General features: G+C 42.5%; 1 protein-coding gene and 2 long non-coding RNA genes across 4 annotated transcripts; 2 read left to right on the top strand and 1 right to left on the bottom strand.

The window, feature by feature from the left end:
- Positions 1–865: 865 nt before the first annotated feature.
- Positions 866–17,856, top strand: LOC110490348 (interleukin-15 receptor subunit alpha). 2 transcript variants are annotated; one of them, XM_036944676.1, is made up of 8 exons: positions 866–1,356; positions 10,612–10,803; positions 10,999–11,028; positions 15,348–15,458; positions 15,595–15,759; positions 17,091–17,120; positions 17,241–17,313; positions 17,408–17,856. In XM_036944676.1, the coding sequence occupies exons 1-8, from the start codon at positions 1,290–1,292 to the stop codon at positions 17,469–17,471; spliced, it is 732 nt and encodes a 243-aa protein (XP_036800571.1). In that variant the 5' UTR covers positions 866–1,289; the 3' UTR covers positions 17,472–17,856. The 2 variants fall into 2 exon arrangements, with proteins under 2 accessions (XP_036800571.1, XP_036800572.1); XM_036944677.1 differs by lacking the exon at positions 10,999–11,028 and having other exon boundaries at positions 872–1,356.
- LOC118938816 lies at positions 2,486–3,960 on the top strand. Its single transcript, XR_005036132.1, has 2 exons — positions 2,486–2,691; positions 3,346–3,960. It is a non-coding gene; the product is annotated as an uncharacterized LOC118938816 (long non-coding RNA).
- Positions 17,857–18,961: 1,105 nt separating the features above from the next.
- LOC118938815 lies at positions 18,962–22,216 on the bottom strand. The gene is made up of 4 exons (XR_005036131.1): positions 21,584–22,216; positions 21,438–21,513; positions 21,016–21,183; positions 18,962–20,857 (listed from the first exon to the last, which is right to left on the bottom strand). It is a non-coding gene; the product is annotated as an uncharacterized LOC118938815 (long non-coding RNA).
- Positions 22,217–26,891: the final 4,675 nt, after the last annotated feature.

The raw sequence follows: 26,891 nt of genomic DNA, 5'->3' as shown, positions 1-26,891 counted from the left end.
TAACGTCCCATCCAGAAAACAGCACCCTACACAGGGGAGTGTCCCCAATCACATCCCTGGGGCATTGGTATATTTTTTAGACCAGAGGAAAGTGTCTCCTACTGGCCCTCCAACACCACTTCCAGCAGCATCTGGTCTCCCATCCAGGAACTGACCAGGACCAAGCCTGCTTAGCTTCAGAAGCAAGCCAGCAGTGGTATGCTGTTGGCATACACAGTTAGTCGGATACCTAGGGTGTAAGTGAGGCCCTGTGGTCTCATCAAACACTATATTTTTTCCACCTAGCGTTCGAATAACCACAACTTGAAAACAAAAATAAAAAAAAACAATCAAACGACCACTAGATGGAGCTAGATTACAACTTTTATACAAGCGTTGACCGTGTGCGGACCTCAAAGGATATGAAATAGTCACATAGAACAATGAGCCAGATATTTCTCCGGATGTATAATTGTGAAGCATCCGGTTAGCGTTTCCGCTCACTACCAAATATGATAATGGAAAGAAGGCCAGTGGCCGACAGTAGGAGAAGATGGAGCGAGATGGATTTTGGCTGACATTCTGCACATTTTCCCACCGATTAAATATTTGATTTCAATATAGTTGTCTGTTCCGAAAACTATAATCTGTTACTAACAGAGTAGATCAAGTTTAGTAGATTTTACCCTTTGCCAAAGTCTAAGAAATGCCGTTGTTTTAGAAGGAGTGCAAGGGCGAATTGAGTAATTGCTCAGGCACGCTTCACAGAGTAGGCGTTCCCTAACGGATATACGCAAATATATGCTAGAACGCGCAAATAGGATCTCGCTAGCTCGTGCTTGGCTCTACCCTCCTCCTTGCTTGTTCTGCCCACTATGACTAATTTGTTCACTTCAGAAACGGCAGGCTGTGGTCTATCGTTGGTTAGTTATAAAAATCTATGACATAGTCTTACAATTGGAATCAATTATTGTATATTAGAATCCAACCAACACGTCTAGCAATCCAAAGGTTGTGTGTTCAAATCCCATCATGCAGAACTATCATACTAATTTTAATAAAGAAGATTTACATTTACGATGTTACTTCTACCCCTGAGTCCAGGTTACAGCAGTAGACCTGAATGATTGAGAATGAAAGTGAAAGTGCCAGTGTGGCAGCAACACATTTGGATGAAAGGTTTGCGGCGTTATCACATACCACTTCAAAAGTTCGGAGATGCATATTATTTTCCTGTGGCTCAGTTCATCATCAGAGAGACTTTATAGACACTCCTTTATTTAAACATTGGAATAGCAGGCTCCAGTGTCATGCGGCTGTGTCTCCTTTCCCTCCTTTTTATCATCAAAGTGTGTCGACTCAATATTGTAAGGCGAGGTCAGTACATTTTGTCTGTTACAATTATGTATAGTAAGGGATAAACTTCGTCCATGTGCAGAGTTCATTTTTCCAATGTATTTTACAGAACGGCTTTGTTTATCCCGCTTATAGTACAGTTGCCAAATAAAACATTTACCTGTGGATCTTTTTTCTTCCGTAGATTTTTTTTTATAAACGAATTCATACTTTCTTATATTTTGGTTGCTAGTTCGATATTTATCCTCCCATGTTTCTAGTTTGACCAGCTGTTTTCAGAAACTGATATTTTGTAATTAATTTGTCATATAAGCAGGTTTGCTGGCAGCAAACAATTTATCTAGCTAAATAAGCGACCCAGTCGTTCGTTCTTTATGTTCGGTTGCCATGCTCAGTGGCAACGTTCGAATCCCTTGCTTACTGCTAGCTAGCCAACTAGCTACGGCTACAAAGTCACGCCCCGGCTCTGCTGTCAGAATAACAGCCACTTGTAGTATTTTGCGTTTGTTTACGCTGTTTATCCCACTTATACCACAGTTACCAAATAAAACAATAATATAAGCACACATTTACCGTTAGAAATAACATTTAACCAAATGCTAGTCTAAAAGAAATGGGAGATAATGTCTAGATGCTTTTTACAGTGTAGATCTAGTGTAAATACTGAACAAAAATAGCGGCCTCAGATCATCCCACAGGTTCAAGAAGCTGGATGTAGAGGGGCTAGCATGATTACACGTGTCTTGCAGTTGTGAGGCTGTTTGGATTTACTGCCAAATTCTCTAAAATGAGATTGGAGGAGGCTAATGGTAGAGAAACTAATATTCAATTATCTGGCAACAGCTCTGGTGGACATTCCAGCAGTCAAAATACCAATTGCACGCTCCCTCAAAAAATTGCCGGCATTCTGTTGTATGACAAAACTGCACATTTTAGAGTGGCCTTTTATTGTCCCAAGCACAAGGTGCACCTGTGAAATGATCATGCTGTTTAATCAGCTTGATATGCCACACCTGTCAGGTGGATGGATTATCTTGGCAAAGGAGAAATGATCACCAACAGGGATGTAAACAAATTTGTGCACAACATTTGAGAGAAATAAGCTTTTTGTGCGTATGAAATATTTCTTGGATCTTTTATTTCAGCTCATGACACATGGGACACTTTACATGTTGCGTTTATATTTTTGATCAGTATACATTGCCTGGCAGAGCTGATGAGACAGTGGATTGCGCAGTCAGATGGAACAGAGTAAATGCAATGTCATAGATTTAGTAGGTGGAATAGACACCGGCTAGAATGTGGTTTTAACCAATTGGCATACAGGATTAGATCGACTCGTTGTATAATTCCAAGGTAATGTACAGAACGTCTGTGTTTTATCCCTTACTTACTATTTATTCATTTATTTCACACTGAATAATGAGCATATGTGTTTTTCTTTCTGTTATTTATTCATTAATGGTTATTTGGTGTGTCTGTGTGTGTTGTTGAGGATGCTACTCACCTGTTGGGGGCTGCCATCTGCATAGATTGAACAACACTCTTAAAAGGTGTTATCTAGAACCTAAAACATTTTTGGTTCCAGGTAGAACTATCATTCTCCCATACACTCTTTGAAAAAAGGGTTATTCGACTGTCCCCATAGGAGAACCGTTTTTGGTTCCAGGAAGAACACTTTTTGGTTCCATGTAGTACCCTCTGGTGAAAGGGTTCTACATGGAACCATGTTATAGACTGACCAGGTGAATCCAGGTGAAAGCTATGATCCTTTATTGATGACACTTGTTAAATCCACTTCCATCCGTGTAGATGAAGGGGAGGAGACGGGTTAAATAAGGATTTTAAAATCTTGAGTCAATTGAGACATGGATTGTGTATGTGAGCCATTCAGTGGGTGAATGGGCAAGACAAAATATTTAAGTGCCTTTGAACAGGGTATGGTAGTAGGTGCACCGGTTGTAGTGTGTCAATAACTGCAACGCTGCTGTTTTTTTTTACACTCAACAGTTTCCTGTGTGTATCAAAAATGGTCCACCACCCAAAGGGCATCCAGCCAATTTGACTCAACTGTGGAAAGCAATCAACATGGGCCAGCTTCCCTGTGGAACATTTTTGACACCTTGTTGATTTCATGCCCCACGAATTCAGGCTGTTCTGAGGGCAAAAGGGGGTGCAACTCAGTAATGTTTTGTACACTCAGTGTGTTTGTGTGTTATTTAGTGCAGTTTCATCAAATTATTTTTACACATTTGTTTCAGATGTCCAGGTGTCCTCAAATAGAGAATGAAATAGCTTGATTTGTCACACCCTGACTGTAGATTGCTTTGTAGGTTTCTATTTTTAGTTTGGTCAGGGTGTGACGTGGGTGGGTATTCTATGTTGTAGGTCTAGGTTTTCTTTTTCTATGTGTTTGGCCTGGTATGGTTCTCAATCAGAGGCAGCTGTCTATCGTTGTCTCTGATTGAGAGCCATACTTAGGTAGCCTGTTTTCCCGTTTTGATTTGTGGGTGATTATTTTCTGGTTAGTGTTTGTTGCACCTGTCAGAACTTGGGTTATCGGTTTGTTGTTTTTGTTCGTGTATTCAGTTTTGATTAAAAGTATTATGGACACGTACCACACTGCACTTTGGTCCTCTTCACCTTCTTCCACCAATGAAAATCATTACATGATTGTCCATGTTATTACTATCTTAAATCAATCATAGCCTATGTGTTAGTAAAGAAAAATGTGTTTTTAATTTTAAAAAGCAATGGGCAATTATCCTTTACCCAAATGGTCCCCAGAGGAAGAGGGCCTAATCACCGGTCCCTGTTTGAGAAATGCTGAAAGAAACCATGTTACCTTACCCTGAAAGCAGTCTAAGCAGAAAGAGGCCAGTTATGGACCTAAACTCAAACACTCATAAAAACATGAACTTGTCTATAATCAAATAATGTAATTTTGGCCATAAGAAATCATTTTATATAAGTTATAGAAATTGATAGAACTATATGTATTTTTAAAATATATTTTGGAGAGATTTTTTAAATGTAAAACCACCTCAGCAGCCTCCCAACCTAAGTTTGGAAGGTTGGGAGTTCAATCCCCGGGTGAGTCCTACCAAAGACTGTAAATGAGACCTGATTCCTCTCTGCTTGGCACACAGCATTAAGGAGTGGATTCGGGGTAAGGCCCTGTGACAGATTAGGGGGTATATTTGCACATTAAGAGGCGTCATACTACAGAAATAGAAGATTTGATGCCTGGGACTTGTTATGGATAAAAGCCTATACAGACAGATTGGTATAATATATTTGCTTGTTGACAAGATGATGGGGATTCACCGAAGGGAAATATTGATCAACAGAGCATCGTTGAATAGTACTCTTCATGTACACCTCAAAAACAAACTAGGGTTTTTTTATGTTTTGAACTTCTGTGTTGTATATTAGTGTACTATTGGGATGTAAACTCAGACTGCATTTCAACTCAATATCTGACATGGTACAGATGTCTTCTTCAATTTGCGCCAATACCCATGTGTGTGTGAGCTGTATACTTTTGATACCATGAAGATTTTTAAGATTACCAAAAAACACCATGTGTGACCCTGTTTTAGCCCATTGTGAAACATGGGTTGAACACAATTTGTCAGTGGACACTATTTAACATGACAGGGACCTGCCACATCTGTGGGCCAACCCAATGAAGGTTCTCTGAATTTGAATGTTTTGTTTGTTAAATGTAATACGCAGTGTGTAACACCCATTTCCTCTCTCTCCATGCCGCTTTCCACACAGACCTAGCCCCAGCTCGTGTCACTCAAGGAGCGCATTTGTTTTTCCTCGACCACGAGACACTTGCGTTCAGTCTGCATGGTCAATACAGCACATGCAACATGTTGATGACAACGATGCAGTTGTCCCCTTGCTTCTTAATATAAATCTACAAGCATTCTATAATTACACTATTAGCTTGTGTTTCTAAATCTGCAAACAGCTAGTTGTTCCTAAATCTTGTTAGCTGCTAATGCTAATAAATGCACTGAGTAAGAGCAAGCGTAATTAGCCATTCAGCCTGAGAATACCAGTGATGGTGTAGACCTAAATCAGCGTATTGTTTGTGCAACAGTGTCTTCTAAATTAAATAGGTAAACACAAAGAAAGAATGTCTTGGCTACATGAAGTAAGTATCTAAGAGAAAACATTCAATGTAGCCAAAGATTATATGGTCCCGTAGAAAAGGCATATAAACACTTTAGAGCCTACCCTGTCGCAATATCTCATTGGCATTTTCATTCGTTGTCATGTGAAACAACATAGTATTAAAAGTGCTCACTATCATATTCTAACTAAATAATTAGAATATACATTCTATTTCCATGATTCCAACAGTTGACATTAGTGTTTTGCTCTAAATTGCAACATTTGGTTAAAATCAAGGCCCAGATTGCTTGCCCATATTGTGTAGCCCTACGTGGCAGAGTAGAAATGATCTCAAATGCAGATTTTGTGGGGGGTTGAAGTTTAATTGAACAGTATAAAACAATCAGAATGGAGAAAGACCCATTGAAATCACTTAGAATGTATGTGTTGTCACCCTAGGGTCACACACTACTCATAAAGCAAATATTGAACTTTTATTATTAAAAAACATAAAATACCGTCATACCGTAAAAAAATTCAAATACCGTGATATACTATTTTTGCCATATTGCCCGACCCTAATTCAGAGGTGGAAACTTTCCGTGGGAATATATGGGAATTAACAGGAATATATGGGAATTAATGGAAATATATGCAAATTAATATCATTAAAATGTAGATGTTTTTTGCATTGGATATATTTACCATATCATATGGACATAAACTTTTTACCTTATCATAAGTAGACTTAATTGCAAATTATTAAATCGTTCCAAAATACATTTTTAAAAACTATTTAGTTACAAATTAAACTTTAATTAAATAAGTTGACTCTTCACATGGGATGATTTCACTGAACAACAAAAGAAAGGGAATATTGAATGATCTCCAATGATCCATCGCATCTCCCAAAAACGTTTTCAACATACATCTGTAAAATTATAGTCTAGAAACTAAAGCTTTAGTTGTCTTCCCCTCAGGCTTCCATGTCTTCTCCCCGGACCTCCTCAATGACCTCCTTAATGTCCACCTCCTGAACATCAGACTCTGAGGCCTCATCTTCACTGTCACTTTCCAACCTTGTTGAGGATGGCTCGTTGTCAGGCTCAAAAAGCCTCAGAATTGCCCGGATGGCCACCAAGTTTTCAACCCTTGTATTGGTCAACCTTTTGCATGCTTTGGTGTGTGTGCTCCTAAACCAGGACCAGTTGCGCTCTGAGGCGGCTGATGTCGGTGGGATTTTAAGGATGATGGAGGCAACAAGGGAAAGAGCCTCAGATCCACAAAGTCCCTTCCACCAGGTGGCTGATGAGATATGTTGGCACGACTGCCATATTGCATCTCCATCCCAAAGACCTTGCTTGGAAGTGTACTTCACCAGACTGCCAAGAACCTTCCCCTCATCCAAGCCAAGGGGGTGAGACACGATAGTGATGACACCAGAGTCCTTGTTGATCTCTGCACCAGACAGGATGCTCTTGCCAGCATACTTGGGGTCCAACGTATTTGCTGCGGCATGTATGGGTTTCAGGCAGAAGTCTTCACGCTTTTCATGTATTTCAGAACTGCAGTTTCCTCTGCTTAGAGCAACAATGAAGTGGGCAGGGCAGTACAGATTTATTCTTTACATCTGCAGCAGAGTCTGAATATCAGACAGGAAGGCATTGTCTCCCTCAATCCGTGCAATGGCTACTGCTATAGGTTTCAAGAGTTTCAGGCTGCTTACCACTCTCTCCCAAAATTCATCATCCAGAAGAATCCTCTTGATGGGGCTGTCCATATCGGCAGACTGTGATATGGTCATTTCTTGGAGAGACTCCTTCCCCTCCAGGAGACTGTCAAACATGATGACAACACCACCCCAATGGGTGTTGCTGGGCAGGTTCAATGTGGTGCTCTTATTCTTCTCACTTTGCTTGGTGAGGTAGATTTCTGCTATAACTTGATGACCCGTCACATACCTAACCATTTCCTTGGCTCTCTTGTAGAGTGTATATATTGTTTTCAGTGCCATGATGTCCTTGAGGAGCAGATTAAATGCATGAGCAGCACAGCCAATGGGTGTGATGTGAGGGTGGGACTCCTCCACTTTAGACCAAGCAGCCTTCATGTTCACAGAATTGTCTGTCACCAGTGCAAATACCTTCTGTGTTCCAAGGTCATTGATGACTGCCTTCAGCTCATCTACAATGAAGAGACCGGTGTGTCTGTTGTCCCTTGTCTGTGCTCTTGTAGAATACTGGTTGAGGGCTGGAGATTATGTATTTAATTATTCCTTGCCCACAAACATTTGGCCACCCATCAGAGATGATTGCAAAACAGTCTGCTTTCTCCATGATTTGCTTGACCTTCACATGAACTCTGTTGAACTCTGTATCCAGCAAATTACTAGATAAAGCATGTCTGGTTAGAGGGGTGTATGCTGGGTGAAGAACATTTAGAAATCTCTTCCAATACACATTGCCTGTGAGCATCAGAGGTGAACCAGTTGTGTACACAGCTCGAGCAAGACATCCATCAGCATTTCTCTGACTACGTTCCTCCATTGAGTCAAAACTTCTGATTCCAGGAGGACAATGAGCTGTTGCTATCGAATAAGGTGTCTGATTCATAATTTTCACCTCGAATAGAAGTAGAGGGACTTTTGTCAGAGGTTGCTTGTTGTGAGCACTGAGGGAACTTTATGCACTTGGCCAGATGATTCTGCATCTTTGTTGCATTCTTCACATATGATTTGGCACAGTATTTGCAAATGTACACAGATTTTCCTTCTACACTAGCAGCAGTGAAATGTCTCCACATATCAGATAGTTCCTGTGGAATTTTCCTGTAAAGATTAGAAAAAAATGAGTAAAAAAAACCCAAACCGATACAATTCAATGTACAGATAAATAGTTAAGCAGATTAAACAACTCCTTTGTAAGATACATGTTTTAAAATGAAACATGTATGGAAACAGGTGAATTAACACTCCAGATAGCAGGCTGAAGCAAGCTAAAACCCACATGGTAGCAAAGACTAACTAGCAGAAATAGTTAGAAATGATTTAAACAAACTTTGCTGTAGGCTACTATTTACTAGTTAACAAAAAAACATGTATGTCATATAAAATATATTCACCCCACCCAGTATTGTAATCAAAACTTACCATAAAGCATGTAGTCCTTGGCTCAGACAGTGTAGTAGTGTGGGCTCAATAGCATCTCATTAGTGTGCAAGGTCTTGTACATGTGATGGAAGAATGCTCTGTGCAATTCCATTGAATAGGGGATAGTTTAACCATAATATAAATCAAATCAAATCAAATCAAATTTTATTTGTCACATACACATGGTTAGCAGATGTTAATGCGAGTGTAGCGAAATGCTTGTGCTTCTAGTTCCGACAATGCAGTAATAACAAGTAATCTAACTAACAATTCCAAAACTACTGTCTTGTACACAGTGTAAGGGGATAAAGAATATGTACATAAGGATATATGAATGAGTGATGGTACAGAGCAGCATAGGCAAGATACAGTAGATGGTATCGGGTACAGTATGTACAAATGAGATGAGTATGTAAACAAAGTGGCATAGTATAGTATAAAGTGGCTAGTGATACATGTATTACATAAGGATACCGTCGATGATATAGAGTACAGTATATACGTATGCATATGAGATGAATAATGTAGGGTAAGTAACATTTATATAAGGTAGCATTGTTTAAAGTGGCTAGTGATATATTTACATAATTTCCCATCAATTCCCATTATTAAAGTGGCTGGAGTTGAGTCAGTGTCAGTATGTTGGCAGCAGCCACTCAGTGTTAGTGGTGGCTGTTTAACAGTCTGATGGCCTTGAGATAGAAGCTGTTTTTCAGTCTCTCGGTCCCAGCTTTGATGCACCTGTACTGACCTCGCCTTCTGGATGATAGCGGGGTGAACAGGCAGTGGCTCGGGTGGTTGATGTCCTTGATGATCTTTATGGCCTTCCTGTGACATCGGGTGGTGTAGGTGTCCTGGAGGGCAGGTAGTTTGCCCCCGGTGATGCGTTGTGCAGACCTCACTACCCTCTGGAGAGCCTTACGGTTGAGGGCGGTGCAGTTGCCATACCAGGCGGTGATACAGCCCGCCAGGATGCTCTCGATTGTGCATCTGTAGAAGTTTGTGAGTGCTTTTGGTGACAAGCCGAATTTCTTCAGCCTCCTGAGGTTGAAGAGGCGCTGCTGCGCCTTCTTCACGATGCTGTCTGTGTGAGTGGACCAATTCAGTTTGTCTGTGATGTGTATGCCGAGGAACTTAAAACTTGCTACCCTCTCCACTACTGTTCCATCGATGTGGATAGGGGGGTGTTCCCTCTGCTGGGAACACCCCCCTATAATATACCACAAGACTTAGAATTGCCTTATGTGTATCCCACAAAAAAGGTTCACTGTTATAAGCTAACTTTTTTTGATGAATTTAAGCAAAATTCCCCAAATTCCCGGGCTTAACTTCCCATGGAAAATTTGCGGAAGATTTCCGGAAATTTACCGGAAAGTTTCCGACCCTTTGCAACCCTATTCACACCCATTGTCTTGCTTATATTGTCCTTAAAACACTACTCAAACATATCTTTCCTCTCTTGCTATGTTTTCTACTAACCTTCCAGAGAGACCATGAGTAATGGCGAACATTGTTAAAGGCCCGGTGCAGTCAAAATGCATTTTCTTTCTCTATTATTTATTATATTATGCAACAACTGGAGAAACTAACAGTGTAAAAGTGTGATTTCTTTTTGTGATGATGTGTGATGTAATAGTTGTTGGTTGAAAATACAATCTACACAGGACCTTCATCCATGTAAAATGTGCTGATTAGGAGTTTTGGCTTGCCTGGTGACATCACCGGATGGTATAAATTAGTTGACCAATAACAAAGAGAGTTTGAAACCTCTCTGCCAATAACAGCTAATTTTCTGATGACATATCCCTCCCAATAGGTCCCTCCGCTCTGGTGGATTGAGCCACATTGTGGTTCGTGCACTGCTTAGATGCCCTTTCCTCCCCACTCAGACAACTCCCAGACAGTCCTAGCACAATTTTATTTATTTTTTTACTTTGGATCCACCCCAGTATTATGGGAGCGCACCTTATTTACTTAGTCACCTTCTCATCACCCCTCAGACGTGTGCCCACCCCTGCCTCAGTGTGAGCTCACCAAGCCCTTGAAAAAGTTGGATAGTTATCAAGAAAACTACTCTGTACACTACCAGTGTGTGGATGGCTATGTGAGGATGGCGGGGACCTCCAGTCGCATCAGGTGCAAACGAATTAATCAGGTTCTTCAGTGGGAAGGCCCAACACTGATATGCATACGTAAGTAGATGCGCTACCTACCTATGACACATTAAGACAGACAAGCCACACCTATAAGATCAGGTATTCCAATTATGCAATAACTATAGACTACATCTGTAATGCATATCATTTACATATAAAGAGCAGGTATGAGACTAGATATTTGGAACAAATGTGTGTATTTTCTGGCTGATTCTTTCATGCTTATTCCAGCCGACCCATCTATTCCAACTACAATAGTACGTGAGTATTGCCTGTCTGCATGCATGCCTGCCTGCCTGTCTGCCAGAGAGAGAAGAAGAGACATTCCTGAATGTTGTTAATAATTGCCAAAGCGGGATGGCAGGAAATGGTTGTAGTGAGTTTCATGTCAGGGGAGATCAGTGAGTTTAAAGCCAGCATCTTTCTAGTTTTAGTTTAGTTTTCAGGCTGTGAAAGAGAAACAGTGCAGATAAAAACTCTATAGAGTTGTTCTCAGTTCCTTATTGGTACTTTTCCATCTAGACTTACTCCCACACCAAGGTGTCACCAGTGTTAATGTCACCAGTGTTAATGTCAGCTCTAGTGTTTCCATCAGGAGTTTGACACTAAAGACTTGTGGCGAGCGGAATCAACAACCTCGGCATCATTCAAGATAGTTGCGTTTGTAAGAAGGTGTTAAATTTCACGGTTAGCCATTGTTATGTAAATGCTCCCGAGTGGCGCAGCAGTCTAAGGCACTGCGTCTCAGTGTAAGAGGCGTCACTACAGTCCCTGGTTTGAATCCAGGCTGTATCACATCTGGGCCGGGATTGGGAGTCCCATAGCATGGCGCACAATTGGTACAGCATTGGCCGGGGTAGGCCGTCATTGTAAATAATAATTTGTTCTTAACTGACTTGCATAGTTAAATAAAGGTTAAATGTAAAAAATAAAATGACAGCTGAAAAGTACCCAGGCCCTTGCCTTGCCTCCAAGTCAGAGCAGGTCCACCGGAGACACGGGTGCCAGCCCGCATAGAGGGAAACAGAAAAGTCTGAGCCTTTTGGGTTAAACACTGGGTTAAATTGTCAGTAGAGAGCCTCCTGAGTTGCGAAGTTGTCTAAGGCACTGCATCGCAGTGCGAGCAGTGCCACTAGAGATCCTGGCTCTGTCGCAGCCAACCGGGAGACCCATGGGGCGGCACACAATTGGCCCAACGTCGATCGGGTTAGGGGAGGGTTTGGCCGGCAGGGATGTTCCTGTCCCTTCGCGCACTAGCGACTCCTGTGGCGTAGTGCACCCTGGCACGGTTGCCAGGTGCATGGTGTTTCCTCCGACACATTGGTGCGGCTGGCTTCCAGGTTAAGCGGGCATTGTGTCAAGAAGCAGTGCGGCTTGGCTGGGTTGTGTTTCAGAGGACGCACAGCTCTCGACCTTCGCCTCTCCCGAGTCCGCGCGGAGTTTCAGCGATGGGACAGGACTGTAATTACCAATTGGGGAAGGACAGAGCGAGACAGAGAGAGAGAATCATTATCTCTGATATCTGGGAAATTAGCCAATTGGTTAGCATGGGACTTGTGTTCTGTTAACCTCATAGACGTAGAGTGAAACCGTCTAAATACACTTTAGTAGCTGTACAACGTTTCCATAATGTTCCTGTATGGTTTGAACATAAGGCAGTTCAAAAAATAAATAAGTACAAGTTTGAAAGTAAAATGGAAAGTACCATAGGGGAAAGGGTGCAGATTTATTTTAATACCATAGACTAAAAAGAAACTGACCGCCCTTGAGTCTACATTAGTAATATCCTCTCTCCTTTCCTCTTCTTGTCATCCATCACCACAACTTTCACTTTCTCTCCTATCCTTTTGGGTACGTGATCTGTATGACACAGTTTATGTAAAGAAACATTGTATGGAACATCCTGTACATTGCCAATGGACCTAAGGCAGCATTTCCCAAACTCGGTCCTCGGGAGCCCAAGGGTTACACGTTTTGGTTTTTGCCCTAACACTACACAGCTGATTCAACACGTGAGGATAAGTTGATTATTTGAATCAGCTGTGTAGTACTAGGGAAAAACCAAAATGTGCACTCCTTGGTTAGGGAAACGCCGACCTAAGGGAAAGGGTCCACTGACATTGATCAGATTGTAGTTATCAACTGTCTGAGTACACGATGTGATTCTCTCTGTGCTTTGAGCTGTTTCTGTGTGCAGGTGTTTAAAAAAAACTTGGGCTGGGACCTCCAGTGCCTTCAGAAAGTATTCACACCCTTTGACTTTTTTTCACATTTTGTTGTGTTACAAAGTGGAATTAAAATGGATTTAATTGTCATTTTTTGTCAACAATCTACACAACATACTCCTTAATGTCTAAGTGGAAAAAATGATAATATATAAACTGTACCAGTCAAAGGTTTGGACACCCATACTCATTCAAGGATTTTTCTTTGTTGTATAATAATAGTGAAGACATCAAAACTATGAAATAACACATATGGAGTCATGTAGTAACCAAAAAAGTGTTAAACAAATCAAAATATATGTTATATTTGAGATTCTGCAAAGTAGCCACTGTTTGCCTTGATGACAGCTTTGCACACTCTTGGCATTCTATCAACGAGCTTCACTTGGAATGTTTTTGAAAAAGTCTTGAAGGAGTTCCCACATATGCTGAGCACTTGTTGGCTGCTTTTCCTTCACTCTGTGGTCCAACTCATCCTAAACCATCACAATTGGGTTGCGGTCGGGTGATTGTGGAGGCCAAGTCATCTCATGCAGCACTCCATCACTCTCTTCTTGGTCAAATAGCCCTTACACAGCCTGGAGGTATGTTTTGGGTCATTGTCCTGTTGAAAAACAAATGATAGTCCCACTAAGCACAAACTGGATGGGATGGTGTATCGCTGCAGAATGCTGTGGTAGCCATGCTGGTTAAGTGTGCCTTGAATTCTAAATAAATCACTGACAGTGTCACCAGCCAAGCACCCCCACACCTCCTCCTCCATGCTTCACGGTGGGAACCACACATGCGGAGATCACCTACTTTGCGTCTCACAAAGACATGGCAGTTGGAACCAAAAATATCAAATTTGATTTGATTTCCACCAGTCTAATGTCCATTGCTCGTGTTTCTTGGCCCAAGTAAGTCTCTTATTCTTATTGGTGTCCTTTTTAGTAGTAGTTTCTTTGCAGCAATTTGACCATGAAGGCCTTATTTACGTTCTACTCTGAACAGTTGATGTTGAGATGTGTCTGTTACTTGAACTCTGTGAAGCATTTATTTAGGCTGCAATTTCTGAGGCTGGTAACTTTAATGAACTTATCCTCTGCAGCAGAGGTAACTCTGGGTCTTCCTTTCCTGTGGCGGTCCTCATGAGAGCCAGTTTCATCATTGCGCTTGATGGTTTTTGCGACTGCACTTTAAAAAACTTTTAACGTTTTTTAAATGTTCTGCATTGACTGACATTCATGCCTTGAAGTAATGATGGACTCATTTCTCTTTGCTTATTTGAGCTGTTCTTGCCGTAATATGGACTTGGTCTTTTACCAAGTAGGGCTATCGTCTGTATACCAACCCTACTTTGTCACAACACAACTGATTGGCTCAAACGCATTAAGAAGGAAAGAAATTCCACAAATTAACTTTTAACAAGGCACACCTGTTAATTGAAATACATTCCAGGTGACTATCTCCTGAAGCTGGTTGAGAGCATGCCAAGAATGTGCAAAGCTGTCATCAAGGCAAAGGGTGACTACTTTGAAGAATCTCAAATATAAAATATATTCTGATTTGTTTAACACTTTTTTGGTTACTACATGATTCCATGTGTTATTTCATCATTTGTATATCTTCACTATCATTCTACAATGTAGAAAACAGTAAAAATAAAGATAAACCCTTGAATGAGTAGGTGTGTCCAAACTTTTGACTGGTACTGTATATTTCCATGCTAGGTTGGAATAATACTGTTAAAATGATGTCAATACCCTTTTAGTGTAGGAGCTGTTTGAAAAGCCCGTCTGAAATTTCAAACTGTTTTGGAGGGATGACGTTTTGGCCTACATGGTGACATCACCATGCAGTAAATTAGTTAATAGACCAATAAGAAAGAGTTCCAAACCTCTGCCACTAACAGCAAATGTTCTTTCCCCCTCCGACTCAGACCACTCCCAGACAGTCCTAGCAAAATTGTTGCTATTTTGGTTTCTTTTAACCATTTCGCAGTAAGTTACCCAGAAATGATTTGATATTAAGCTAAAAACAGCTGCATTAGACCTTTTAAACGCTATTATTGCACACAGAGTGAGTCTATGCAACTTATGTGGCTAAGCAACATTCAAAACATTTTAGATTTTTATTTTAAATTCACTTGTAAACATTTCTTAAAACATAATTCACCCTTTGATACTATGGGGGTGTTGTGTGTAGATCAGTGACACACATTTTTAATTCAATCAATTTTAAATTCAGGTTGTAACACAACAAAATGTGTAAAATTTCAAGGGGTGTGAATACTCTCTGAAGGCACTGTAAGTCCCTGCCCTGGCTGTATTGATTTCTTATGACTGACCTCTTTTATCCTCTCTCCCCCAACAGCTTCAATAACCCACAAGAGGACTCCATCTCCCATAGTGCACCGCTCAGTGCCCACAGAGAGAATTAGCCCAAGACCAACCACTCCCAGTTCACTTTTATCTCCAATACTGCGTATGTCCCTACCAATTTTCATCAATTGCTGCCTTTCTTCTCTCCGTATGTTAATGATCAATGTGAGGTATGGTTGGACAGGTCAGTTAAAACTGTTGCTCTGACCTTTGCCCCCTAACCCTGGATCCTGTCACAGAGAACCAAGAGGTCATTACTACTGTTACAGTGACAACCACCATCATCGATGACCTTACATTAGTGCCCAGTGCGGTGACCTCTGTCTTCACGAAGACTGTTTCTCCATCAGAGAGTTACTGTGTCTCCAACAGAACCCCAGCCTCCAGTGAGGATCCAGTTGGCGGTGAGGAGACTTGTCCCATAGTATATCACTCTACTGAATAGTACAGATATGTTTTTGTTCCATTCTGGTGTACTGTTCTTTGTTGTTCATGCTAGACCAGGGGTTCCCAAACTTTTTTTGGCCCACTACCCCATTTTGATATCTGAAAATTCTCACGGCTCCAACCATGTTTCTAACAGAAACATGGTTGGAGCCGTGAGAATTTTCAGATTTTGAAAGACTCTACAATAACAAGTCTTTCCTCTGAATTCACTGATTTGGTCAGTCATCTGTAGAATGTTTTTGTATTTCCCCACCCAGCATGCTTGTGTTCAGTTTGTTCAGTTTCCCAAATGTGTCTATTACATAGGCAAGGACCCACATTTTCTTTTCATTACACAGAAATTCAACCGAGTCTGTTTTTGTTACATCCATTATGAATGACAACAGTTACTCCATCAATGTGAAAAATCTTTCCAATACTCCCCTCCATAACCACCAAGCCTTGGTGTGAAGTAGAACGTTGTCATGCTCTGATCCCATATCTCCACACAGTTTTGTGAACAGGCGTGCTCGCAGTGGATGTGGTTTGATGTAGTTTACAATCAAAGTTACCTGCTGCAGTATATCTCCCGAGTTCTGCGCTCAGGTCTTTTGCCGCCAGTTGCTTTTGGTGTATCATACAATGCGTCAATATGGCAGAGGGAGACATTCATAACTAGGGTGCAGAGGCCTGCCCACCTTCTCACCATAGATGGAGCCCCATCTGTGCAAAGCCCACCATTCGATCACATGGAATCTGTTTTTCGTCAATATAGCCACGCAGCACACTGAACATCCCCTGTGCTGTTTCATGCTCGGTAATCGTGAGACAGAACGTTATGTCCGACATGTATAGCGAGCCAAAGTCAATGCATGGGCATCTCTGCTCTCACAACTAACGTTAATTTGGAGCATAAGCTGGGAAGTGTTTGAGTCGTTCACTCAGTTTCCTCTTGAATGCTAGCAATCACATACATTATTTGTTTAACAGTGTTATCTGACAAAGGTATTGATGTGAGCTTCTGTGCTGGTGCCTCCCCACACATTGAACATTTTCCTGTAACCCCGTTTTTATATCCGTTAACTCCACTTATGGTCGCGACCCCTCGTTTTGGAACCGCTGTGCTAGACGATGCTAGTCTTTAGAGAAAACTTCCTGTGTTCCTCTGCCAGCTGGCTTCACTCCCATGCTAACCACACACTCACTACAACCATTTCCTGGCATCATTCTTTGATCATTATTACCACAGTCATGAATCACTCAAGACTTTTAATTACTTATGCGGTCTCTCTCTCTCTCTCACTCTCAGATGGAAGCACTGCTACAGCCATATATGCGGGTGAGTAGGCTACCACACAGATTACAGGGAGGGAGAGAAGGAGTATAACAGGAAGTAAGTCTGAGTCCTTTCTCCTGATGGTTTTGTTTCTCTCTTGTTCCCATTGAATGGAAATCCTAGGTGTAGGTGGGGTGGTAGTAACCATCTTGCTGGTTGCAGCGTTTGGAGTACTAATGTTTTGGAGAAGGAAACGGTAAGATTGGCTGGTCAACCAGTGTTTCCTTGTGGGGAAGGGGGTCTTATTACGTCTCTGTTGAATTCCAAACACTTTCTCTCTCCTATGACAGGATGCAGCGGCTTGATCTGTCGCCAACACCAGACGAAATAGTGCAAATTAATGTTGTGACATGAGCCACACTCCTTAGTGCCCTGACGGACAACCAGCAGCCACTTAGAAAAGACAAAGGTACATCAGTCTGATGGTGGGGGGACAATGACCTTGGATTGGACAAGAGGTGGACCAAAAATGTATGGCCCCGACCTCGTGTGGAAAATGAAAATACCTAAAGCATCACCCAAATGGATTAATTTAAGACATATTGATTAATTTCATTTATTAATTAATATCCTTAAACTATTTTGAGGATAGATTCTAAATTAATATGGAAGCATATTGGTTATATTAAAAAACAATTAACTACAGTGCATTCGGAAAGTATGCAGACCCCTTGACTTTTTCCACATTTAGTTACAGCCTTATTCAAAAAATCAAAACATAATGACAAAGCAAAAACAGATTTTTAGACATTTTTGCAAATGCATTACCAATAAAGAACTGAAATATCAAATGTACATAAGTATTCAGACCCTTTACTCAGTACTTTATTGAAGCACCTTTGGCGGCGATTACAGCCTCGAGTCTTCTTGGGTATGACGCTACAAGCTTGGCACAACTGTATTTGGGGAGTTTCTCCCATTCTTCTCTGCAGATCCTCTCAAGCTCTGTCAGGTTGGATGGGGAGCGTCGTGACACAGCTATTTTCAGGTCTCTCCAGAGATGTTCGATCGGGTTCAAGTCCAGGCTCTGGCTGGGTCCCTCAAGGGTATTCAGAGACTTGTCCCGAAGCCACTCCTGCGTTGTCTTGGTTGTGCGCTTAGGGTCATTGTCCTATTAGAAGGTGAACCTTCGTCCCAGTCTGAGGTCCTAGGCGCTCTGGTGCAGGTTTTCATCAAGGATCTCTCTGGACTTTACTCTGTTCATCTTTCCCTCAATCCTAACTAGTGTCCCAGCCCCTGCCACTGAAAAACAACCCCACAGCATGATGCTGCCACTGCCATACTTCACAGTAGGAATGGGATTGGCCAGGTGATGAGCGGTACCTGGTTTCCTGTCAGTTTCCTGTCAGAGTGACCATCGGGTTCTTGGTCACCTCCCTGACCAAGGCCCTTCTCCCGATTGCTCAGTTTGGCCGAGCGACCAGCTCTAGGAAGAGTCTTGGTGGTTCCAAACTTCTTCCATTTAAGAATGATGAGGCCACTGTGTTCTTGGGGACCTTCAATGCTGCAGACATTTTTTGATACCCTTCCCCAGATCTGTGCCTCGACACAATCCTGTCTCTGAGCTCTAAGGACAATTTCTTCGACCTCATGGCTTGGTTTTTGCTCTGACATGCACTGTCAACTGTGTGACATTATGTAGACAGGTGTGTTCCTTTTACAATTCATGTCCTATCAATTTAATGTACCACAGGGGGACTCCAATCAAGTTGTAGAAACAGCTCAAGGATGATCAATGGAAACAGGATGCACCCAAGCTCAATTTCGAGTCTCATAGCAAAGGGTCTGAATACTTCTGTAAATAAGGTATTTTTGTTTTTTTATACATTTGCAAAAATGTATAAACCTGTTTTTCCTTTGTGTGTAGATTGATGAGGGGAAAAGATTTGTTTTATCCATTTTAGAATAAGTCTGTAACCTAAATCAAAAAAATGTGGAATAAGTGAAGTGAATCATTTCCAAATGAACTGTATAACTTGGGTTACTATACAGATCTAACAATTGTTTTACTGTATCCATTACAAAGACCATAGAAACCCAACTGTTGCTTTCTGTCCATGATTATGGTGATATCTATCAAAACACAACCAAGGCCTTACTTTGTGAATTAAACGTTATTAAATTAATTAGATGTTATTATAAGACACAGCATTGCACCTCGTATTAATCACTAAATTGTCTGTCACTCCCAAACAGAAGACATCTGCATTGTTACCAATTTATTTTTAAACGTTTTAACTTACATTTCCTTGTTTATACATAAGTTTATTCCTTGTTTATACATTACCAGCCAAAAATGTTCACACCTACTCATTACAGGGTTTCTTTCTTTTTACTATTTTCTACATTGTAGAATAATAGTGAAGACATCAAAACTATGAAATAACACATATGGAATCATAAAATAGTGTTAATCAAATCCATAGTGTTAATCAAATCAAAATATATTTTATATTTGAGATTCTGTAAAGTAGCTACCATGTCCTCCCATTCTTGTTTAGTGTTTTATGTATCGTACTCATCAACAGAGATGTTAGCATGTTCCAGAGATTTCTTCAAGTCTTTAGCTGACACAAGGATTCTTCTTAACCATGGGAGGAGTTAGCCTGGTCCCGGACTCACAAAGAGTGCTGTTCTAGGATCAGTTTGGCATTTTAGCTCACACGGAAAAGAATGATATGGACAGGTGGACCTGGCCCTAGATCAGCACTCCTGCTCTGAGAAGCTTTTTGAGCCTTGGTCCCATACTGTACGTGCTGTAGTGTTTTCTACTTTCCAATCACTGTCAAGCCATACACACAGAGGGTTGGCTAACAACACAGACTAGACCACCAGGCTATAGGAGGAGGCTTTCACAGAACACAAATTAAATTGGAACACATTCACTTGCACAGTGACGTGCTCATTTGCGTCACATAAATGTCACCCAAAGAGGAATGAGGCTTTCTCAGAATTACATTACCACAACTTCCTGCTTCAATGAACAACTTGTACATTTCTCTGTGATCTGAGATGGTGTTTGAGAAAGAACACACATAAAAGAAAGAAAGAGACTGGGAATAGGAGTTAAGTATAGCGAAGGAGTGTGTTAGAGTGATGGAGGGGTAGAGGGGGTGGAGTGGAAGAATAGAGAGAGAGAGACAAGTGAAGAGGGATGGAGTGTAGTGGAGAGGTTCCGTGCCAGTGGAGGCTGCTGAGGGGAGGACGACTCATAATAAATGGCCTGAATGGAATCAAACATGGTTTCCAGGTGTTTGAAACCATTCCATTACACTCCATTCCAGACATTATTATGAGCCGTCCTCCACTCACCAGCCTCCAGTGATCAGTGCTCTCACCCCAGCCAGTGTGAGGATGTTCTTGGTGATGACCAGAGAGCTCTTGGCCTGTGTCACTGCCACATACAGCAGGTTCCACTCATCGTCTGGGATGTCACCCCGAGGACGAGGGAGAAAACAGTGGAGTCAGCCACTAGCAAACATTGGTACTATAATCTGGACTGTAATACATCAACCAATGTTCTGATTGGGCGTAGGCCGTGGACCAATGCAAACAGTCATTGGCCTTAGATCATAGTTGGTATTTGGATATGGTTTCCCAACTTCCTAATGATTGCACACACACACAGCTCCTGAGCAGCTGGAAAGTCTGGGGACAGGGGACCTTAGCAAAATCATCAGTGATCACCACCATGTCAAACTCCAGACCTTTTGACTTATGGACTGTCCCCAGGATAACATCTGAGAAAGAGCAGGGGAGAGTTGAGACAAATGAGAATGATCAGACTCTGAAATACAAATACAGCAATTCATAACTCTGTGTGTGTGTGTGGTGGCATGTACTGTACTTGTGTGTATGTTTATGTGTGTGTGTGTACAGTATGTAACTGTGTGTGTACCTGCGTGTTGGGCCTCTCTCTCTGTGCAGCCGTAGAGGCGTTCCACCAGCTCAGGGATGTGGCTGTTGTATTTCTCCACCATGGAGAGTTTGCCCTCCAACTCACGGTCCTCTGTTTTTTTAGCATAACTCTGCTGGGTGAACCTACGGATGAATCTGTCCTTGATGACTAGAGAACAGAGAGAGAAGGGAGCATGTTTAAAAAGGGAGAGAGCTAGTTACACTGCATTGTAGAGCTAAACCTATTGACACAAAAGACCCTAACAATAAAACAATGAGCATTGAGAGAGCCACTGCAGGATACTGGCTTACCAAAAACAGATAGGTACAACATTCTAATTTACTTGTATTAATTTACTTGTATTAATTTACTTGTATTAGAATTGCAGAACTGAGGCAAGGGGCAGTGTGTGTGCTACTCACCTCAGGAGCGGTTGTTTTCTGGCTGCATCAGAACCCAAATGCCCATGATTCTGTTCAGCCCAAAATTCTTCACCCCCTGGAGTGGAAAATAAATGTCTTACACAAGACCCAAACACATTGTGTGTGTGGGGGGGGGGGACACTCACCCCTACGATGTGCAGCCTACAGCGGGGGTTGGTGTCGGTGAGTCTGACAGCTTGGTCGAACACGGAGATGTTAGAGCAAGACAGTACTGCTAACTTTCCCCGGCCAGGACTCAACCCCAGGGGACACAGCAAGTCCACAGCCTTACCCTGCACACAGCCTGTGGATGGACACACACACTAAAGGGCAGGTTGCACTATATATTTCCACAAATCTAACAATGTAGAATGATGATATTCCATCTAAAACGGTCTTTATGCAAAAATGTATACACACACTATTTTCTCCATTTGAATTACATTGATCAAAAACTCATACCAACAATATATTGCATCTTTGATGTCAAGAATGGAACAGCCTGGTGGTGGCGGCAGTGAACTACAACCGCTGTTTACCGGTGTTGTGCCTTAAATCTCCCCGGCAGAATTGTCCCCCCCTTCGCGTTCTTCAATGCTGCGACTTGCTTGCTAGTTGAAATTTCTGACCAAATCTCAAAATCAGCAGCCTAAATAAAAAAAATATACAAAATAAAATCAAATCTGAATGTACACTTTTGGAATTACAGTAACACTGCAATCTAGGTATGTACACAGAGCACAATGGATGATAAGGACACAATGACAGTTCATGGAATTACTCAGTTTAGCCTACATTTCACTGATCTTAGTAGTTTTCGGTTTGGCTATTTGTTTTAAGTGTATGTGGCGGTTCTAGCTTGTATGGCACCCTGGGCGAACCCCCATTCAGAGCCCGACCTGGGCGGCTGTCCATGTCGCCCGTACCTCTATGTTTAATAACACACATACATTAATTATTCATTTTGGTTGTCTATCCTGACGTCTAGTTTGTTCTATAGAAAGTATTTGACTCTAGCCACAAAAGTAAGGAAATTAGAAGGGGGGGGGGCAGAATTCTGTCGGGGGAGATTTGCGGCACAACCCCAGCATGCATGTTTGGTCGAAATGCGAGAAGATGGTAAGACAACGCTTGGTGAGGATAGTACGATAGACTGGGCCAGACGAACACCTGGCGCTTCTGTCATAATGCGGGACTCAATTTACCCCTAAACGATTGCTACCAATAGTGGAAGAGTGATAAAAAAAACGATGTTTGCCAGCTCAGTGTCTAGCATGGTGTTTGGGGATGGAAAAAGCTCGCTAACGTTATCAAGCAAGTTACAACAACTCCATCAACATGATACTCTACGTTTTACAGAAAATAAATTGTCAAATACCAATCGGATTATTGTAATTGTTTATTTCAAGGTATGGCTCAATTTTTACTGAACTGCCCGAACATTATTTGCCGACATAACCTGCAGGATATCATGGTAGCCATTATACAGTTGAAGTCGGAAGTTTACATACACCTTAGCCAAATACATTTAAACTGTCACAATTCCTGACATTTAATTATAGTAAAAATTCCCTGTCTTAGTTCAGTTAGGATCACTACTTTATTTTAAGAACGTGAAATGTCAGAATAATATCAGATAATTATTTATTCACCGATTGAAACGCTATTAGCGCGCACCCCGCTAACTTGCTAGCCCTTTCACATCGGTTACATATAGACGTTCAATATCTATTGTGATGGTAAAGATGTATATTGATTTTGTTCAACAGTAGGATAAATACTGATGTGCTGAGCTGCGTATATGTGATGTGTTTCAAGGCTGCTAGTGGTTAGCTGGTAGGGGTAAATCAGGGATGTAAAAGGAACTATGCTAAAGGATTTGGGTATAACACTTACCCTTTTTGCATTGTGGTCGGGCACGGTCACTGTGCCATGTGTGTTTGGGACGTGGTTGGGGGTAATGTGTGTGTCGGCCGAGGCCATGTAGGCATTGAGGGTCAGGGTGACCACCTTGACGTTGACGAAGCCCCGCTGCCCTTAGGCAGCACTCAGGCCACAGAGAAGGGCTTCATGTTACTAGACAACGTCTTCAACTCCTGGTAACTGGGAGAGAGGGGAAAGGGACCTGAACATGACCAACTGGATGACTGATTGAATGGCTTTACTGAAAGACTGACGACAACCAGACATATGGAGCAAAACTGTTCTAGACATATGGACAGAAACTGGTCTAGACCGACAGACAAGCAGACCCGAAATCCATGGAGTTGACCGTCCTGCAGTCCACGTTGCTGGGGAAACTGGGTCTGGGTGGCCACAGACTGGGCCTGGGTGGCGCTGGGCCTGGGTGGCCACAGACTTGTTGAAGGCCATGTGGAGGTGTGGCCTCTGTTGAGCGTACCAAATTAGGGTGGTGGTCTTCCCTGTGACTAGAACACAGCAACAAAATTTAAACCCTATACTACTTCACAGAAGGAACATTCACACATAGGGCACAATCAACAGCTCACAATGTGGCCTTTTTGTGAAATGGGGTGGACCATTCGTGTGTGTGTATCCACTTGAACTACTCTACAAAGGAGCTGATCGTGGACTACAGGAAAAGGCGGGCCGAACAGGGTCGAGAGTCTCAAGTTCCTTGGTGTCTACATCACCAACAAACTATCATGGTCCAAACATACCAAGACAGTCGTGAAGAGGGCATGACAAAACCTTTTCCCCCTCAGGAGACTGAAAATATTTGGCATGGGTCCCCAGATCCTCTAGGTTCTACTATCGAGAGCATCCTGACCAGTTGCATCACCACCTGGTATTGCAACTGCTCAGCATCTGACCGCGAGGCGCTACAGAGGGTAGTGCGAACGGCCCAGTACATCACTGGGGCCAAGCTTCCTGCCATACAGGACCTATATAATAGGCGGTTGTCAGAGACTCCAGTCACCCAAGTTATAGGCTGTTTTCTCTGCTACCGCACAGCATGCGGTACTGGAGCACCAAGTATAGGACCAAAAGGCTCCTCAACAACTTCTACCCCCAAGCCATTAGACTAATGAACAATTCATAAAAATCGCCACCGGACAATTTACATTGACACCCCCCCTTGTACACTGCTGCTACTCACTGTTTGTTTGTTACCTATGCATTGGTTAAGGGCTTGTAACTAAGCATTTCATGGTAAAGTCTACACTTGTTGTATTCGGCGCATGTGACAAAGTTTGATTTGACAATTGTCACGATATAGAAAGAGTATCCTCATCCTGAACTGATGAATCACAAACTGAGCTGAACTGACAGGGAGAGGGTGCCCTCTAGCGACAATTCAGAGAATGCTAGCAAAAGTACCAACCCTATATCTAACTTGTTTTCTGTAAAAACACAGCTGTGACATGATGTTGGTAGTAGCGGTCTGGCGGTACGTGGTCTCTATGGATGTCGTGGTTGAGGATCTGCTGTTTGTGGGTCACCTGAACCTGGACTCTCCTGAGAGAAAGAGGACTGGGCATGAGACACGGGTTATGACTGATTCATTCAAAATACTTCCTTCCAGAAAGATATCAGTCCTCACCCACTCTGATTGGTTATTGCTGTGGGCAGGGCGTTCTCCATCAGGTGAAGGACGTAGAAGATGTAGTGCAACCTGGAATGGAGGAAGGAGAACAGAGGTGGAGAGAGACCGTTAATGTCCGCCTGTCTATCCATCTGTTTGTACATGTCCATCTTTCCATCTCTATATAACTTCCATCTTTACCTGTTGCTGATGTTGATGTCATTCCTCCTCACGGCGAGCAGCATGGTTGCCATGGCGCTGAGGTACTCTGTGATGGCTGAAGGGAGCGCCATCACAGAGTATGTGTGGGGCTACATACCCCCTCGATACCCTCCATTTTTGGGGAGTCTGTGTAATGCAGGCATCAGCCTGAGGGAACAGACGATGTGTCCTCACACTCTGTAACACTGCCCCAGGCTTCACCCTCTGACTGGGATTATACTGGGCCATGAACCTGGAAAATAAAAATAAAAAACACACACACAGAGAATAGATCAGAAATGAACAGAAATGGCCCAAAGGAACAGTTTACAGTAAAGAGTCCTTACTCAACCATATGGAGGATGCTCTCCTGGTCGTTCTTTATGATTCTATGGTTTTCCAGGATGGCGTTGATCTCCTTCACGGCGTCGATCTCCTTCTTCGTGTAGTGGTAATACAGCTTCTTCCAGGGCCCAAAGACACAACCGAACCCAAAATAATGTATACAGCACATCTATTCAAATGTTTACACTAGCTTATCTTGATAACTTTAACCCTAACGTCCTCCACCTGTCCCAGGCTCTCACCAGTGACTGGGTGATAACGTTCCTCCAGCGTTGGCAGACCAGGCTGACATTACAGTAGAGGTCCTCAGCAGGCAGGAGGCTCAAAACCAGCATCAGCACTACCTCTGGGAGGACGTCCACGAAACCCTGGGGATGGGACAGGCCTCTGCTGCTTCCCAAGAGGCAGCAATAAAGGGCGTCAGGCAGGGCCTCCGCCTCCTCATGGTGATTCATAAAGGCTAGGTCTGGATCTGACCAACAGCGCTCAAACTCCTTGTCGTCCCCAAACATGTCCGTTGTCAGCCCCTCCAGATAGTCCACCTTCTCATCCTCAGGTTCCTCCTTCATAGGGGTGGCTAGTGCCTCCTCAGTCTCCATTTAGGGGAGGAGCTCTCCATTGAGTCCCTCGGTGTTATGGAACCTGAGCCCTGGGACAGGGCTGCTTTCTGAGGACTGAACACTCTGACCACACCGATCACAGGGGAAAACTGAGTGTTCCCCTGCTGCTGGTCATCACTCGCATCCGAGAACCAGGGAAGAGAGAAGAGGGAGCAAAGGGAGGGGATGACAAGGTAAATGATATGTGTACAAAATGTTACATCACTTCAGGTCTCAAGAGTAAAAAAAACTCAAATACACAAATGTACAGTACCTCTCTTTCTCTTTGTGGGTGTTCTGGGGTACAACCCCCAGGTTGGGGTCTGAGTTGCTGTGCCTGCGAGTGACAGAGTGGGGCTGTGTGAGGTGTTGGCTGCCCCCTGGCCTCCTACTAATTTCACGAAACTCATCTAAGCTCAGGTGCCTTCGCTTGGCTTTTTCTGAAACATCACCAGGGCCGTGAGTACATCTCTACATCAATGCTACACTCTCACACACAACTTCATGACACCAGCCCTGTGTTTTGGGTCAGTACTGAGGTGAATGCGTACCGATTAACGTACAGTTAAGTTTACAGATGGGTGACATGGATTAGCAAGTTACAGTAGTTGGCTAGCTAGCAATGGCCATGGCAATAGTGGACGACTCCATCATGTTGTTTCAAGAACACCTGCTGATGTCCAAAAATACAAAAACAAGTCTTTAATTTTCCAGGACTGGTTTGACAACATTATTTGGGTTAAACAATTATTGAATAATTAT

Source organism: Oncorhynchus mykiss, chromosome 15, assembly GCF_013265735.2.
Source record: "Oncorhynchus mykiss isolate Arlee chromosome 15, USDA_OmykA_1.1, whole genome shotgun sequence".
In the NCBI taxonomy this organism is placed as follows: domain Eukaryota; kingdom Metazoa; phylum Chordata; class Actinopteri; order Salmoniformes; family Salmonidae; genus Oncorhynchus; species Oncorhynchus mykiss.
The sequence above is the reverse complement of the archived record's forward strand: the minus strand, read 5'-3'. Positions and strand labels throughout refer to the sequence as shown.

Excerpts from the sequence above, each read along its gene's own strand:
- LOC110490348 (XM_036944676.1), top strand. The coding sequence starts at position 1,290 with ATGCGGCTGTGTCTCCTTTCCCTCCTTTTTATCATCAAAGTGTGTCGA. Across the intron at positions 1,357-10,611 it reads ACTCAATATTGTAAGGCGAG|ACGTGTGCCCACCCCTGCCT; the intron begins GTCAGTACATTT and ends ATCACCCCTCAG. Across the intron at positions 17,121-17,240 it reads TGCTACAGCCATATATGCGG|GTGTAGGTGGGGTGGTAGTA; the intron begins GTGAGTAGGCTA and ends TGGAAATCCTAG.